Source organism: Uncinocarpus reesii, genomic scaffold (genome assembly GCF_000003515.1).
Source record: "Uncinocarpus reesii 1704 scaffold_1 genomic scaffold, whole genome shotgun sequence".
NCBI lineage: Eukaryota > Fungi > Ascomycota > Eurotiomycetes > Onygenales > Onygenaceae > Uncinocarpus > Uncinocarpus reesii.
Window position 1 is genome coordinate 3,841,678 of NW_003052500.1, and position 17,360 is coordinate 3,859,037.

Consider the following 17,360-nt stretch of genomic DNA (forward strand, 5'->3'; position numbering starts at 1 on the left):
AAGGCCTCGGGACTCGAGTCAGGCACGATAAATTCGGCTTCTTTCTTGCTACCGCTTTTAATTTGAGCTCTCTCCTGATCATTTCTGTCCGCTACAATGTCCTCATCCCCATCGAGCCTCCGACAGCGAGGAGGCAAGAAAGCTGGTAATCTTGGTACACCGGAGCGAAGGTCTGTGTCGCCAGCACCGCCAGCGGTCAGCCAGCAACCGGCTACGAAACCAAGTTCAGAATGGGACTACAAACTCGCCTTGACAGTCATAACAATTCTGGCGTTTGTCACTCGATTTTACAAGATCAATTATCCGGATCAAGTTGTGTTTGATGAGGTGCATTTTGGAAAGGTGAGTACCCCCGTCCCCAATCTCCTGCATATCCAGCGATTGCCCAGCTGTGCAGATGCCATTTGGGGCCAATCGACTGATGTCTCTAATGCGGTATAGTTTGCATCATATTACCTCCAACGTACCTACTTCTTCGATGTCCATCCTCCCTTCGCCAAACTTCTCTTTGCCTTCGTCGGCTGGCTGGTTGGATATGACGGTCACTTTCTCTTTGACAATATCGGCGATTCGTACGTTGAAAACAAAGTACCCTATGTTGCGCTGCGCTCGTTGCCCGCCACACTCGGTTCCCTGACCGTTCCCCTGGTATTCCTGATTATGTGGGAATCGGGCTACTCGCTTCCAGCATGTGTGCTTTCAGCAGGGTTGGTCCTCTTCGATAACGCCCACATCGGCGAGGATAGATTAATTTTGCTGGATGCCACCTTGGTCATTTCAATGACCCTGAGTATATACTGTTATATTCGGTTCCACAAACTCCGACATGCTTCATTCAGCCGCAAGTGGTGGAAATGGCTACTCTTAACGGGAATCTCGCTTAGCTGCGTGATCTCAACCAAATATGTCGGTCTATTCTCCTTCGTCACCATTGGTTCTGCAGTCTTAATTGACTTGTGGGACCTTTTAAATGTCAATCGCCGCGGCGGGGCTCTCACAATGGTCCAGTTCGGTCAGCACTTTGTCTCCCGTGCGTTTGGCCTCATCGTCATCCCTTTTTTCTTTTATTTGTTCTGGTTTCAGGTCCATTTTGCGGTTCTGAACAAGTCCGGCCCTGGGGATAATTTTATGTCACCCGAATTCCAAGAAACCCTTTCAGACAACGCGATGGCTGCAAAATCCGTGGGTGTTCAATATTATGATTTCATCACTATCCGTCATAGACAGACCAAGACCTACCTTCACAGCCATCCGGAGAAATATCCACTTCGCTACGAGGACGGCCGTGTATCCAGTCAAGGCCAACAGGTCACTGGATATCCCTACAATGACACCAACAATCAGTGGCAGATCCTTCCGTCAGTCTCATTCCCTGAAAACGATCGGCTAAATCATTCTGTCAAAAATGGTGATACTATTCAGCTTCGCCATGTTGGTACAGACACGATCCTTCTTACGCACGATGTCGCTTCTCCATTCTATCCCACAAATCAGGAATTCACAACTGTCTCTCATGAGCTGGCAGACGGGAAACGCCACAACGATACTTTGTTCCAAATCAAAATCGAACATGGCAAAGCCAAGGAAGAGTTTCGAACCATGGCCAGCTTATTCAAACTCATCCATGTTCCCACAAAAGTGGCCATGTGGACGCACACAACTCCTTTACCCGAGTGGGGATTCAAGCAAGCTGAAATCAACGGGAACAAAAATGCGCAAGAGTCTTCCAATATATGGTATGCCGAAGATATCCCTTCTCTCGAGCCAGGAAATTCGCGCCTAATTAGAGAGCCAAAACAACCCAAGCATATGCCATTTTTGAAAAAATATCTTGAGCTCCAGGCGGCAATGTTTCACCACAACAATGCACTCACTGCCAGTCATCCATATGCGAGCGAACCTTTCCAGTGGCCCTTCCTCCTCCGTGGAGTCAGCTTCTGGACTAAGAATGACACTCGAGAACAGATTTACTTTTTGGGTAATCCTATCGGATGGTGGATTGCGAGCAGTCTTTTAGCTATCTTCGCAGGTGTCATCGGTGCTGATCAGCTTTCACTACGCCGTGGTGTAGATGCGCTTGAAGAAAGTAAGGTTTCCGAAGTAACTGTTTCATAATACTCTACTAACATTATGCTGTAGTTTGGGGCCCAGGCACACGCTCTCGTCTCTATAATAGCACTGGGTTTTTCTACCTTTGCTGGGCAGCGCACTACTTTCCGTTCTATCTCATGGGCCGACAACGATTCCTCCATCACTATCTTCCAGCGCATATTGCCTCCTGCCTTGTCACTGGAGCTCTAGTCGAATTCCTTTTCAACATTGACCCTATCAATGTAGAGAATGTCGTTGGTGCTGGAGGACAAGGTCGTCGACTCGGCATGCGCAGAGTGCAAATGAGTCGCCAGACCATGATGGCTACCTGGGCAGCCACTGTTGCGATTCTCAGCGCTGTTATTTGGGGATTTTGGTTCTTCGCGCCGCTCACTTATGGAACACCAGGTTTGGATGTTGACGGAGTCAAACTGCGCAAATGGCTTTCTTATGACTTGCATTTCGCGAAATAAGACGCTCTTATGATGTTACTGCGATGGTGAGCAAAGCCAAGTACGGAATGTTTGAATTGTATGGTCAAGGGAAGGCCGGGGAGAGATGAAATATTAAACTTGGGCTATAATCACCTTAATGCAGAAAGCTACTATAGAAATACGGTATAATTCCTGTAATTCTGCACTCCCACCCAGGCACGTTCTTCAACAGATCAGATTCACGGAATTTGGTCTCACCCGAATGCGACTTTACATATTTTGAGACGGTTAGTGCAGCTTGCAATGCTTTTATAGCCTCAACCTGTGATCGAGTCCGCTCTCTTCTGCCTCTTGTTAAACAAAATGTACATTATGAATGCTTTCTTGACATAATTGAGGACCGCAGATTATATATCAGGAATAGTAACTATATACGGGATCTAGTAAAAGCAAAAGTTCGGATTGATTTCGTCAACCTGCAGAATTCCCTTTCTCCCCCAAGCCGACACTCCTTCTCACAGGTCTAAAGGTTTGACAAAATGTGTATTGAAACCATTTTGCTCGGCCAAAATTAGGCCAATCCAGTGGAATAAAGCTATAAAACAACTTAGGTCTAGTAGTATGCAAAGTCGAAGCAATGCGGAACGGAATTCAACTATTGAGAGAAAAAAAAAGTTAGATAACTAGACTTCGTATGCAGCTCATCTGGCTACAATGCAGAACTATTGCGCGGCATCCCTTCCCTCTTCAACAGCAATGACGATGATAACACAGATATCATCTGGCTTTCCTCCCCGCCAGTGATCCCATGGTCTATATCTCTGCGATTCCTTCGCAAATGGCCCGTCACGTCGGAAATCCATGCTGGTAATTTTGGCTTCGCCGGCAATAGTGACCGCGAGGAGGGCTTGGAGGGTCTGATCTCGCGTGCGAGCGTCTACGGTGTGCGTAGCCGGTGGTTTTTCAGGGTGATGTCGAGGGTGGTGACGCGGATTGTGCGGAAGAGATCGAGATTTTGAGGACGAGAGGGCGGAAGATAACCCAGCGGGCTTCGTAAGGGTGTCCAGTCCATCGAATACTCCAATCCCCATGTCAGCGGTTCCATTCCAGGCCCCGGTGCCCATCATCCCGGGCTGTAACGAGTTTTAAGAATGTCTTGGTTGTTCAGGTTATCGTAGACTCCATCTGTTGCGAGTAGGAGGACATCGCCGTGCTGCAAACGGTAATTTGTCACGTTGGCATCTTGAGGGAGATCTTCGTACTGTCTGCCGCCGAATATAGCGGACTGCATCCTTATTAGAGGAGGCATTACTGAGAGCTGGTAGGGAGTGTTGAAATCGTGGGTTTGAGGAGTGGAGTAATGGTGGACGGCGGCCAGGCGGAACAGCACCGAGCCGGAGTCACCAAGGCTGCGTTAGAGATGAGTTAGATAAAAGTGACACCAGCCAAATGGTGGATGACATTGGTCCTTACTTTGCCAGCTGAACCGTTCCATCATCGCGGGCTACGCCAATGCAGGCGGTGCTGCTGCCCGCAAATATCGACCTGTCCACCAACGTTTGCTCATAGCCCATTTGCATCAGGGTCCTTGCTCGCAGCTCGTGTGCTGATGCGTCCCAGTTGGATGCACACTCCGCCATGTAGCTGCAAAACGCGTGCGAGAAATCCGCAGGATCAACCCCGGATTGTGTCCAGCCACCTACTCCATCTGCAACGCCAAACGCGAATGCATTGGGATGGCTATTTATTTTGCTGACGAAAAAAGCGTCCTCCCCGCTATCAGGCCGGCTTAACTTCCGCTCCAGATAGTTTCTCCCTCGCTGCAGTCCGATGGCATTGTGTGTAGCCGGGTCAAAACTGTAGATGTTTTTGTCCGGGCTGAATCTGCGTCCTTTGCCAGAAGAAGACACGGCGATGCGATAGGTCATACGCGGACGCGAGGAAACATGAGGACTTGAATGAAACGGCCGCCTGTTCTGGACTGGCCGTCTAGTCGACGGAATGGCGGATGCGGTGGGTGACCATTGCGCAAAAGCACGACCTGCGGGGTTCCACGATCGAGGCAGCGTTGCCAGACCTCGCAGGCAGGGAGTTCGATGGGCAAATGTCACTGCGGCCATCTGACAGAAGAATCACAGTCGGAGGGCGGTGTCCCATGCAATGCGAGACCCTCCAAGCAGTAGAAGTCCCGCGGGCGCATTTGAAACGGGGCGATAATGGTGCTGTGAGCAGGTCAGAGGCATGGGCACAGAGCCTTGCCTCTAGATCGCGATTATCCTCTCTTTCATGGGAATACCGACGGGATGCAGGTTGAAGGGAGGTGGAAGGAGTTGGGAGATTGCTGCGACGGTTGGGGCGGAAAAAAACAAAATGAAGTCCAGTTGTGACGCCAGGCTCACTATCTAGTTAGATCAACTACAGAGCTCCAGCCTCTGAGCAATGAAGCACAATCAAGCAACAAGACAAGATCCTTTGGTTGAGATAAGTTGCAGATTAAATTGAACAGAGCCATAATTCAAGATCAGGAACATCGTCGGCTTGTCTCATATCATATCTGCACCTTTTCGCCTGATAAGCTGCTCATCTTCACAGCATCCTGCAACCCAGCAAACTATTACAACATCTTCCTGCGGCACTTTGGATGAGACAGCGCACCAATTGCCTTTTCAGTCTACGCGCTATTATTCAGAATGAATCCGGCGCGGAGAGCGTATGTTGAGGATGCGACTGACGACACCGAGATGGGGGGCGTGGACCTGGCCAATATTCGTACGTCTGCAGCAGGAGACCTTGCGTTATGCAATTTTGTGCAATTATATGCTAACAGCTTTGTTTTAAAACAGCTATGGACCGAGACTACGAGCTCCCCGCGTCTGCTGCTGGAATAGCGCCTGAAAAGGCGTCTGCGATCCTCTCTCAGTTCTCGCGGAAAAGAAGAGCAGCCGCAATCCCTGTGCCGACGGATGATGGACGAGTGCGCGTGCGATTACGGGAGCTCGGGCATCCTATAACCCTTTTCGGTGAGGATACGACAGATCGACGTGATCGATTAAGAGGGTTGCTGCTTGAGCTCGAGGAGCAACAGGAGGCTGTTGCGGCTGCCGGAGAAGCAGGTGTGGATGTGCAAATGCAAGAGCCCGAAGCGCAAGAGGAGGGAGAGCAGGAGCATGAAGAGGAATTTTACACAGAGGGCACTCGAGACCTTCTCGAAGCTCGGAAAAGGATTACGCGCTTCTCTCTACCGCGCGCAAAGGCCAGAATTGAGCTCCAGAAAGAAGAATCGACAATACCACTACGGACGCATATAAAACACAGGAAAGCCATCAAGGAGAAATTACAAAGCTTTGATCTGTTTGGCTCTCAGCTGGCGGGAGAACGCCCGGCTAGCATTACCCGGTTCGCGCCCAATGGGGAATCTCTGGCCGTTGGAAACTGGGGTGGAGGCATCAAGCTTCTTACAGTACCAAATCTAGAAGAGAAGATCACGCTTCGCGGACATACAGACCGAGTTGGCGGCATCTCATGGCTCCCAGGCGCCACTCTGGCTTCCTCGAACATATCCCAAGACTCTGTAAACCTTGCATCGGGGGGAGGTGAGGGCAATGTGCACCTGTGGTCTCTTAACCAAGATACCCCCCTTTCTACGTTATCCGGACATTCCGGGCGTGTGTGCCGCGTCGAGTTCCATCCCTCTGGGGAATACCTGGCATCCGCTTCCTTCGATACCACCTGGAGACTCTGGGACGTGCGGACTAGCACTGAGTTGCTATTACAAGAAGGCCATTCTCGCGAGGTCTTTTCGCTGGCATTTAACCCCGATGGATCTCTCCTTGCCAGCGGTGGGCTGGATAGCATTGGCCGCATCTGGGATTTACGGACAGGCCGCACAGTAATGATCCTGGAAGGGCATATCCGCGAGATATATACTTTGGACTGGGGAATCGACTCATACCGGGTGCTTTCTGGTTCCGGGGATGGCTGGGTTAAATGCTGGGATATCCGGCAAGTCCGCGGGACAGGCGGCGTTGGTGCCCACAAGGGTGTGGTGTCCGATCTGAGATGGTATAAAGGCACCGAAGCCACATCGTCTTACTTGCCCACGCTTTCTCAGGGAGAGTTGAACGGAGATGTGACAATGTCGACGAATCCCGACCAGGTATCACGGCACCCGGCTCAACCAAAGAAGGCCGGGACATTCTTTGTGAGCGGTGGCTTCGATAAAAATGTCAACGTCTTTAGCGCCGATGACTGGTCATTGGTGAAATCGCTAAGTGGCCACTCTGGGAACGTGCTCAGCGTTGACGTGAGCGATGATGCAAAATGGATCGCGAGTTGTGGGCATGATCGCACAGTTAAGCTATGGGGAATTGAAGGCTGAAGTTGAATTGCCGTTAAAAGTGCGCCATTAAAGATTGAGATATTACTCAACGGCCAACCCGCGGTCTAATCTTCTTCCCGCAGACAGGATCTGGTTACTTCACACAACTTGTCCTTATGGAACAAGATGGTAGGGAAGATTCAAGATTCCCCATATATTGCTTGCAGAACAAGTTTTAGCATTTCCATGAAGCTGCTTGCTGAGTATGTGACTCTTTTCCTGCCTTCCCTGTTACATATACATGTTGTTAATAAGTTGTAGAAGTCCCTGATTATTCAAACAGTCCAGCAAGAAACCAAAATCTTGCCAGTATGAGGCAATTAACTTCTTCCTGCAGCACCGTTCAGATGAATTTCTTTTGTGAGACCGTAGTGGGAACTTTAGTGCAATAGATGTAGAGCAACAGGGAATCGGCACAAGGGAAGGACGAGGTCAACGAGCAGTCTATGTGTCCATAGGATATGGATATGCCGTTGAATTGGGTCAAACAGCGAAAAGTGACGTCGGCTGACAAGGCCACCACAGGGTCCAACTTCATAACCATAGACCGCCTGCACTTTTATCTCTGGAGAGATAGACCTCCAAAAAGCCATTGAATACACCCACAAAACCAAAAAGGTGTGTATTTCTTCCCTTCACCTGGCTGCAACCCATCCGTCAGTGATTCTGTCACACTGTTGGCAGCAAAGATAAATTTTGATGCCTTCCCAAACAACAACCCAGTCTTGCGACTGGTGAGGTATGCGGCCCTTTGTATTTAACAATCTAAATGCGGGCATGTGCCAAATGTGGTTTAAAGGAGGCGGATAATGGTTTCGTTCATCCGCACCATATACCTTGGTGACCTTTTCATTCTTGGTATAACCCGTCCCAATCTTTTTGCATGTTTTGCATAAAGGGTTTTGCGAAAAGCGCGTTTGATTATATCCTCCTCCTTTCTCCGCGGCAAAGAACTCGACAATGCGGTCCAAGCCCAATGGTAAGCAGCATGCTCGCCAGGGCTTCACCATTTGAATTGAAAAGATAGTCAGGAGAGACAGCTTCAAGTAGGTAGGCGCTTAGAAGGACGAAAGACATGATGGGTAGAGAGAAGGACGTCTGGGTCCTCAAATGGCGGAGAAAGCATGATACCCCATTGGGACGCGTATTCGTAGTCCATGCGATAGGCTCGAGATCGTTGACCGCGCCGGTCACGTTGGCAATAGAGGCGATCCAGCTCCCTCGACTTTGATTCGGAGTATGTTTCAAGAAAGTATAAAACATAGAACCTGTATATCTTGCAATGCGGGCAGAAAAAAGATCGATTAGATGAAAAGCTTCTTCCGTTGGAGATATGATATAGAGAGGTGACACTACCACTCACATGAGAGGTGTAAGTTTGAACTGGAGGAACGCAACGCCCCGCTCATAGCAGGCCTGGCGGTCTCGTTTCGACGCAAAGGAGGCCTTGACCTCCGGGTTATTCTGCATATACTTATCCAGGACTCGATCGGCTAGATAATACGACAGTTTTGAACAGGTCTCTTGGCGCCGTCGTAGGCTGGCAAGGTACTTGAAGGAGTAGGCGTCATTCGAGCCATTTGGAGGCGGAAAAAGATCGGATAATAGAATCACGTCGTCTTGGGGGGCCCGACTGTGGGACGCCGTGCTGGTATTTGGCGATGGAAGGCTTCCATGGCGCCTAATTCTGAGGTAATCCCGTGCGATGGCATGTTCGTTAACATCAATCAAGTCGCGAAAGGCGCGGGAGACAAGCCGTAGGCATTGGATATCCTGCAGACGACACTGACAGAAAATGGAGACCTGGAGTTCCACAGGGAGTTTATCCCAGTGCGAAGATGTGTGATATCTGGAGTCGGGCACACGGTTCCTAGATGGTCGGCAACCACCGCAACGAGTTAGAGCCCGATTTTACAGGCAAGCGAATGACTATACTTTGCTTACCGGATGTCAACGTTTGCATGGCTGGATCTTGCGTATCCCGTTGCTTTCTCAATGGCGGCAAGAAACTGTTTGGATTTGGTTTCGAAAAACGCCGACATGGAGGCTGGAGAAGCCTTGGTCAAGTCAACGGAAGCAAGCGATGCGATCATTGCTTGGCGGGAGCCCCAGGTGACCGTCTTCGCATGCCTGAGGACCGATCTGTGAGAGCATCGGGAATGCGTGCACGTAGAGAGGAAGCGGACGGGACATGCCTCAGAGCAGACGGTCCGGATCTTGGGAGGGCATTGTTGGCGATGGAGGTGGGGATTGGGGCAGTGCCGGCTTCACAGCACTTCGAGGGCTTGGAACACCCTTGGTCGCAGCATGAAACTGCAGGAAAAAGGGAGATGGGTTGCGATGCGAGGTGCAGGGAGCCGTGAAGAAGGCCGCGATTGATCCTAATGCCTGATAGGAGTTGGGCATCCAACCCTGCTTCAACCCGGACCTGGCAATATTGACATCTCATGGCCCGTTCCACACAAAGGCAAACCCTTCGATCCGCTCTTCCTGCTCACCGGCGTCCAGCCAAATGCAACACTTCTCAACCCGAAACCTCCTCGACTGGTAGCTTTGCAACCTCCGCGCATGGACTGCCTCTTCAACTCTGAGTGCCGCGCCCAAGACCGGCGTGTCGTCGTCTTCGCTGGTCTTCCGGACGAGCCCCAGATCTCGACCGCTCCCTGTGGGCTTGAACCCAGGCAGTCGCGCGGGGCGTAGATCAACAGTATCGGTGCTTGTGAGGCCAAGGATTACTGCAAGCGTCTCCCGGTCTCTGAGATCGTAGAGAAAATACCATCCGGTTGCGGGCTCATGGGCTTCCGAACCAACGGAAAACCATTGCATAGGAGCAGAACAAACAGGGCTGCTGAATGACTGCTCATCAAAATCCATATTGCTTTCTCTCATGCAGGAGAGTAAGAGTTTGTTAGTCGTAGGCAAAAGGAGACTCTCTCTGGGATGTAACTGTTGCACGGCATATATTCTCCGGGACTATCACTTGACTGTTTCCCTATGTCCATTTCCGAGCTACATAACTACATGAGGCCACTGACCCCATGAAAGGAGATCAGCTTCGATTCAACTGACAGCCATCACTAAACCCGGTAGCCAAGATCGCGGGCTTTCGGCATGCTACCAGCAACTATTATTCATGGTTTCTTCCGTCACTGGTTATATTTATCATGTACCACATTCTCTTTAACCCTGCCTGACTCAAAATCATGGATATTTTTCAACGTGGTCTTTGTAATCGTATCGACGGCGTTTTTGGTCAAAAAGGCCTGGTGACCCGTAACAATCACGTTCGGCAGGGCCACCAACTGCTTGAAAACATCGGCTGTGTCGACGTTCTCGTTCGGGCCATGGAAAAAATAATGCTCTTCTCCCTCAATAACATCAAGGGCACAACCCCGGATGATCCCTTTCTCCAAGGCATCTAAAAGCTCTGCTGTGTTGATCAGACCGCCGCGGCTTGTGTTCACAACCACCGCACTCTCTTTCATTAGAGCCAGTGTTCCAGCGTTGATAAGGTGCCGAGTTGCAGTGGTCAATGGACAGTGCAGGCAAACAATGTCGGATTCCCTTAGGAGCTCTCCGAGGTCAACATAAGAGACACCACCTTGCTGGAGAATTGCATTGGGGTAGAGATCATGAGCGAGAACTTTGCACCCGAACCCATGCTTGAAAACTTGCGCGACTCCGGCACCAATTCGTCCAGTCCCCACGACACCGACGGTTTTGCCGTGAATTCCATGACCTACAAAACCAGTCAAGTCGAAGTTCCCTGCCCTGACTCGCTGCCAGGCGTGCGGTATTCGCCTGTCGAGGGAGATCACCATTCCAATTGTGTATTCGGCGATGGCTTCGGGGGAATAGGCAGGAACGCGCATAACGGTAATCCCGTTTGCTGTGGCTGCTTTGACGTCAACCCGGTCATAGCCCGAGCAGCGCAATGCTACTAGCTGCGTTCCATTCTCGGCTAGGGCCCTCATAACGGTGGAATCCAGCTGGTCGTTGACAAAGGCTGAGACTGCGCGAAAGCCAGAAGCAAGAGAAACGTTTGCCTCTGAGAGGCTCTCCTTGAAGTAAACGAGCTCATGCTGGTATTCTTTGTTTTGCTCCAGTAAGCTACTTTCCTCGTGGGGCTGGACGCTGAACAATGCAATCTTCATCCTGGTAAGCAAGCTGTTGGCGGTTATTCTGTATAAATGTGATGAAAACAAGGATACCCGTGATTCGCATCGTCCCTGCGTTGCATCCTCAATGTTCTTGATGCGATGCACGGGCCCGAATCCGCACCAGGGCTGTCAATGGATATAAGTTATAACTGCTTTGCTTCAGCCGGCAGTCCAACTTGACTGATGGAGGGTTGATTATGTAACTAATATCATGTATTAGTAATAGTACCACGTGAGCTTGATTTATAATCTTATCAGATCCTGAATCGCGCATCTGATAAGACATTTATATCTTCGGTCATCGCATTCAGTGTTGGCGATTCTCTATCCAGCATCCGTGAATCAGAATGCATCGCCCGCTCACAGCAACAGGCCGCGTTTTGCGCCTCAGCCTCCGATCCTCATCGCCCAGATCGCACAGCACAGCGACGCTCGATTCACGAACAAGCCTCTGCGTTTTCTGCCAGCACCGGCAATCGGCGCACTCCAGGCTTCCGCCAGCTTCCGCTCAAGGAATTGCTGCGATTCGGACCGTGGCAACATCGTCACCCAAATCCCGCCCCTCCGCAGCCCCATCGGCAGAAGACTCGGCCCCTTTGACAGAACTCACGCCCGACATCTCCAACCATTACACTATCTTTCCAAAGACCTTGCCGCAGGGCCCGCCTCCCGCGAGCCCCTTTGACATTCCCGCCTCAGACCTCCGCCGTGAATTCTTAGCCTTGCAAGGGCACATCCACCCCGATAAATACCCGTCGGGGGCAGCAAAGCAACGCGCCGAAGCCCTCTCCGCACGAATAAATGATGCGTACCGCACGCTGCTTGATCCTTTAAACCGAGCGCAGTATCTACTTGCGTTCCAGCACGGGATAGACGTGACGTCGGAGGATGGAGCGAAAAAATATCCCCAAGACACCGAAACGCTGATGCAAGTCCTGGAGGCCCAGGAAGCGATTGAAGAAGCGGAGGGTGAAGCGACGATTTTGGAGTTGAAAAGCGAAAACGAGCGACGAGTCAACGAAACGATACAAGTACTGGGAGAGGCTATTGATCAGGGAGATGTTGATCGGGCCGTAAGGGAATGCGTGCGCCTGCGTTTCTGGTATAGCATTCGTGATGTCTTGAGGGAGTGGGAGCCGGGTATGAAGAGCGTGAGATTGGTGCATTAAAGCTGAGCAATGGGCGTTGAAAGCTGCATGGTGCAATTGCTATCGGGCGTCAAGGCTAGAAAGGGGAATTGGGAACGCTGATTCATAACGCCTGATCCAAGGTCTCACCAGGAGTATCGATGTCCCAGTATTCTGCGTGGTCCAATCTGTTTTCACTTATTCCCCAGCAAGGACCCAAAGCCATTTCGCTTTCGATTGCCTTAGGGGGGCAATTATTTAGTTGTATAGGCGCCTCATGCCTGGGCTGGTATGGCTGTGAAGCAGGAGATGTACATAGATGATGACTACAGATATAATTACGTGCCTGTCTTCTGCAGCTGGGCATCAAACGCCGCCGCTGCCCACGCTGAAACTTCTTTCGAACACCTCAGGGCAACGAGTCGAGCAAGTTCACCGTTCTACAGGCTGCCTTGGAACGCGATATCGGGCCCAGCATGATCCCTTAATCGAACTGCTGTATGAGGCTGTATTCCGAGTAGCTCTCGTCGTTCGAGCCAGCATGCCGTTGCGAGACAGAGCACGCAGGTACAACACCACTCAAGAGATGTATCCAGCGAGAGCCAGCAGCTGAGCAGATGTTGCACTCTCCTATTGCCCCAGATCGCGTGCAGGTGGTTCAGCCGTGGTTCGATCCGAGTCCTTCCATCGCGACAAAGTGGTAACGACGCTGTCATCGGGCCTGAAGAGCGTCGAATGAATCGAGATGGCAGACAGTGGCGGGCTGGCATTTAAAAAAAGGAGATTGGCAGATCCGACCACTTGCTCAAGGACGGATGGAAATCTCAAGCAGTTTGTTACATCGATGGCTCGATATCGACGTGCGCCATTTCCCAACGCCAACGCCAGTGCCCGTCCCGCGAGCCAAAAAAAGCCCTCTCGACGCTGCAGCGACCGGGTGCCGCGGGCGTTGGGTATCGAACATGGGCCAAAATGCGCGAGTAACCGGCGCTGTGATTCGACGCTGACGGGGATCATCTGGACGTCCCATCTGCAGAGAGCCCTTCTTCCCTGGACGCTGCATGCATCTGGCCCGCGGGAGCAAATCGCAGGTCGACTCGGGAACGGGTTCCATCGAAAATTCCAAAGCACGGCGAGGCCTCGTTTGGCCCGCTGGCTGCCCATTGACCGCCCCAAGACTCTCTGCGTGGATCCAACCGCTAATGGGAATGCAGCCGTGATCGCGTCGGCAGGCGACAGCTGGCCGCTTGGATTATTGACACGACAGCGCATCTACTGGCTGCCCTGCTCCATGCAGCCATGGCTCTCTGGCCACCGCGCAGCCTGCGCTAGAGACGAGTGTGGATAAGATGTGACATTTGATACCTGCCTCGCTCTCTCGCTGGGAGGAGGTACTTATATCCACGCATGGCTTTGTCTCGCACCGAAGCCCCATGACAACTTCCCACGTAGCAGATAACGGCGGCGTTTGAAGGGTGGCTTTGATCCGCTGCAGTATATATTGCCTTGCGAATACCGCAGTCGACGCTGTGCAAGCGAAACACCCCCGAGTTTCTTTTACTGCTGTGGAAGCCAGCAGTCTCTTTTCTCCTATTTCTCTACGCCTAGAGCTCTACAGTTCAAGCCATCCTGCTGTGGGAGTATCACCCACTGGAGCGCTGAGGGAAATGGCACGGCCAGCCCCAGATTTCAATAGGTACGTTCTCTACGCGCAAAGACGGGTGCAATTACTCTTGAGGATAGTCCATGAATAACTTTCCGTCCTGTACTCAGCCCAATCTTCCCAAATCCTGCCCTGAAGTATATATTTTCAGTTAACTATATATACACATTTCAGCGAAAGATCATGGCGAGTGAGGTTTCGTGGGAGAAAGTTCTGATTCACTGACCGGCAATTTCTCTTGGGAAACAACAGTATCATCCACTCGCCCCCGTTTACCTTCCTCGTCGGCCCGGACCATATCAAACTCACCATCCAGTCGGGCCTCGCTCGACATGTCTCCCAACCGCTGGATGAGTTGATGAACAATGGCCACACTCGCGAGTCAAGACATCACATCGCGGTCCTGGAGGAAGAAGATGTTGAGACCTTTGTCGGGTTCTGTGAATTTGCCTACACCGGCGACTACACGGTTCCACGTCGACGAACGGGCGCAGAGACGAAACCACACGGCGTAGCGTTTGCCGACCCGCCAATGGTCGGCGCCATTCCGCCGCCTGCCCCATCTCCCCCGCAAACACCAGGTTTCGGCGATGAAGGGGCGGCGGACGAATCGAGGTTTGAGGACGGCGGGGACGTTGCCGTGCAAGATGATGCGACTGAGGCATTGCCGGACGCTGGGAAAAAGGGGAAGAAAGCTAAGAACAAGAAGAAGAAGGGCGGAAAGTCATTCGACGAAGCATTGACTCCGCCCAGCACTCCGCCGCCGATGGCTGAAGGTGAAAAGGAAGAACCAAAAGAAGAACCGCCCACAGAGGAGGGCCAGGGTGAGGCTGCGGGTGCTGAATGGTTCGACCAGGAGGCTCCAAAGAAGAGCGAAGAGACCTCGAGGCCGAAGCCACTCCGCCCAGAACCTCAGAATCCCTTTTTCTTTTCCCGTCGCTCCAGCGTAACTCTCTGGGATGAATTCACCGCGCTTCAATATGCCCAGCAGCAGCACAAATCCGCCATGGGCTTACCGTCTCCTATCCTCCGCAGTGTGTCATCGTACGCCAGCGATTCCTCTAGCCAGGATCCATACGTCCTCTTCCACGCGAAGCTCTACCGTTTTGCATCTCGCTACCTCATCCCAACCCTAGCGCAGCTATGCCTGATCAAATTGCACCATGACCTGGTCAACTATCCGCTTACGGCCCCTCTGGACAACACAAGGCCCACCAACATCCCAATGATCCTCGAACTCCTCCACTTCGCCTACACCAATACCAAACGCGACGATCCGGTATTCGCTCTAACCACCGCATCTGCCGCCCGCGAGAACCAACTTCGCAAGCTCGTCACGCACTTTGCCGCGTGTAAAGTCAGGGACCTGGCCGGCTACCAACCCTTGGCCTACTCGCCAACTTCTTACGGCACACCCGAGATGGGTCTCGCTGGCAAGGATGCAGGCTTGTCAAGCCTTACGATCCCTCTCAACCTTGGTTTCCGCGACCTTCTCGACGGTATCGGTGAAATGGCATCTGACCTTGTGTATCGCATGATGTGATCCGTTACATTTACTCTAGCATTGTTGCCCTCTTTTTTTTTTTTTCTCTCTTTGTTTTCAAAAACATCCAAAGCCATATTTTCGTTAGCGGGGAATATTTTTTTTTTTTGAGTATGGGCCAGCCTGGAGTTCACGGTACGATATTCTAGCGAGGCAGGATGGCTTAAATCGCACATTCCGGCCTATCCTGTCGTTTTTATTTTTCGTCAAAGCTGCCTGTGTTCCATATTTTTATCATGTGCGTGTCATTCTTTGCATCTGGCCTTGGGCGCTTTGGGCGTGTTTCACCCTTCATACCTTTTAAATATTCTTTCTGATCCACTCGCCTTTTGTTCCCATTTCTCTTAGTTCTTTAATATTTTCATAGCCTTGCATATGCGTTAGTTAATAATGACAAAATTGTTTTCAATCTGCTTCTATGATCATCACCCAGGCTCCTATAATTGTGGATATTCACTGGATATCTTGCAACTGTTGTTGATTCAAGCACCAATAGTGTTCTATAGGCTGAAAGCCTTTTGAGCAAACTAATTTAGCCATTCAGGAAACACCCAAACTCAAGATTCGGAAAAGAAAATGCCTATAAGTATGTATGTGTGAAGAAGAATGCATGAGTTAAGGAATGTTCATGGGCTATGGGAACAAACTAAATAGAGGGACATGAAGAATTGTGGAAGTCAATGAATAGCTAAGCTACATGACGGAAAAAAGGGGGGTACATATATCCAAAAGGAATGACCTAAGTCGAAAAGGCGGAAGACAAGGGGCATAAATCCATGGAAGCGTATAGGTCTTGGATTGAAACAGAACAATAAAAAAAGGAATATGGCAATCAACCTGGATTACGTTCATAATTACATCGGTTGCCATTCAATGCTTTGAGAGGTGGCGGTAACAACGGTGGCGATGGAGATTAGGTGACGCGGTATGATCTAGGAAACGAGGAATAAGCGAAGGTACAGAAGAATACCTCATGGCACCGTAGTCACACGGACTCATTGTCCGAGCGGTCATTGAGCAAAGCTGATATCAAAATCTAGGGTAAGTTGCAACATAAATCCGATATCTGAGATAACAGGGTAGCTAAAACCCAAACGGATTCGACGGCGCTATAGTAATGATAAGCATACTGCAGTTTGACACAGATGCACTGGACGTGACTTACTTGCTTGTGCGAGATTCGCTTTAAGACCTGTGGGCTGGGGAGTAAGCTTTTTGATATCTTTATGCACCCCGAAACGAACAGGTGGGGCGGGGCCTGTTTTCTGTGGCTGCAGTGGTGCCGCGGGCAGTTCAGGAATTGGAGGGGCCGGCGGTGGCGTAAAAGTGGAAGTACCTCCAAAGCCGTTAATGCCAGTCTGCTGCGGTTGTAGAGGCGGGGGAAGGAGAGAGTTGATAGATCCCGTTGGCATGGGTTGTGCTGGCGGTTGGGAAAATGGAGGATATCCAGTTTGCTGAGGAGCCAAAGCCTGAAATCCTGTTCGCTGCGGTCCGTTCGAAAAGGGAGTCTGTTGTTGTAGCATAAACCCGGTTGGCTGAGGCGCTAACTGATTTCCGTACTGGCCGATGCCAAATCCCGGCGGAGCGAACCCGGTTGGTTGGGGCTGCAATTGTGACTGTTGGAGCCGCTGCTGGTTAAGCTCTGCTAAACTGTGACCTGGTGGCGCAAGGTGAGGAGCAGTTTGTGGGAACTCAGTAAGCTGTGGCTGGAGAGGAGCTGGTCCAAGCGTGCCTGCATTATTAGGGGGCAAAAAATGAGGGTTGTTGCGGGCGGCAGTGGCCAGAGATGATCCTTTGGCCTCATATCTTGGAAGGAGGTTGTGGGAGATTGTCCTTTGCGGACATTGGGCTGGATGCGACTCTTTGTGAAATGAGAAGCTGTGGTTGGTGAGTATTGCGCGGAACCCCGGTTATATCAAAACCCTTGAGCAAGTTTTGGCATATCCCAATTTGTTACTAGAAAG

General features: G+C 51.0%; 6 protein-coding genes across 6 annotated transcripts in view; 3 read left to right on the top strand and 3 right to left on the bottom strand.

The window, feature by feature from the left end:
* Positions 1 to 96: 96 nt before the first annotated feature.
* Positions 97 to 2,564, top strand: UREG_01517 (dolichyl-phosphate-mannose--protein mannosyltransferase 4; the record flags this gene model as incomplete). The annotated part of the gene is made up of 3 exons (XM_002541955.1): positions 97 to 342; positions 442 to 2,086; positions 2,140 to 2,564. The coding sequence occupies 3 exons, from the start codon at positions 97 to 99 to the stop codon at positions 2,562 to 2,564; spliced, it is 2,316 nt and encodes a 771-aa protein (XP_002542001.1).
* Positions 2,565 to 3,648: 1,084 nt separating this feature from the next.
* UREG_01518 (uncharacterized protein) lies at positions 3,649 to 4,645 on the bottom strand (the record flags this gene model as incomplete). The annotated part of the gene is made up of 2 exons (XM_002541956.1): positions 3,649 to 3,934; positions 3,999 to 4,645. 2 exons carry the CDS (start codon positions 4,643 to 4,645, stop codon positions 3,649 to 3,651), a joined length of 933 nt encoding a protein of 310 aa, XP_002542002.1.
* A 570-nt stretch (positions 4,646 to 5,215) lies between these two features.
* Positions 5,216 to 6,903, top strand: UREG_01519 (uncharacterized protein; the record flags this gene model as incomplete). The annotated part of the gene is made up of 2 exons (XM_002541957.1): positions 5,216 to 5,294; positions 5,369 to 6,903. 2 exons carry the CDS (start codon positions 5,216 to 5,218, stop codon positions 6,901 to 6,903), a joined length of 1,614 nt encoding a protein of 537 aa, XP_002542003.1.
* Positions 6,904 to 7,945: 1,042 nt separating this feature from the next.
* Positions 7,946 to 11,057, bottom strand: UREG_01520 (uncharacterized protein; the record flags this gene model as incomplete). Its single annotated transcript, XM_002541958.1, has 5 exons — positions 7,946 to 8,171; positions 8,267 to 8,773; positions 9,042 to 9,331; positions 9,367 to 9,849; positions 10,074 to 11,057. The coding sequence occupies 5 exons, from the start codon at positions 11,055 to 11,057 to the stop codon at positions 7,946 to 7,948; spliced, it is 2,490 nt and encodes an 829-aa protein (XP_002542004.1).
* A 353-nt stretch (positions 11,058 to 11,410) lies between these two features.
* On the top strand, positions 11,411 to 15,396 carry UREG_01521 (uncharacterized protein; the record flags this gene model as incomplete). The annotated part of the gene is made up of 5 exons (XM_002541959.1): positions 11,411 to 12,203; positions 12,550 to 12,757; positions 12,971 to 13,528; positions 13,686 to 13,886; positions 14,106 to 15,396. The coding sequence occupies 5 exons, from the start codon at positions 11,411 to 11,413 to the stop codon at positions 15,394 to 15,396; spliced, it is 3,051 nt and encodes a 1,016-aa protein (XP_002542005.1).
* A 1,083-nt stretch (positions 15,397 to 16,479) lies between these two features.
* UREG_01522 (uncharacterized protein) overlaps positions 16,480 to 17,360 on the bottom strand; it is a gene marked incomplete at both ends in the record, with an annotated part of 3,868 nt that continues 2,987 nt past the window's right edge. Inside the window, 2 exons of the mRNA XM_002541960.1 lie at positions 16,480 to 16,505; positions 16,562 to 17,274. Coding sequence (XP_002542006.1) covers positions 16,480 to 16,505; positions 16,562 to 17,274 — 739 coding nt within the window. The remainder of the gene's footprint in view (positions 16,506 to 16,561; positions 17,275 to 17,360) is intronic.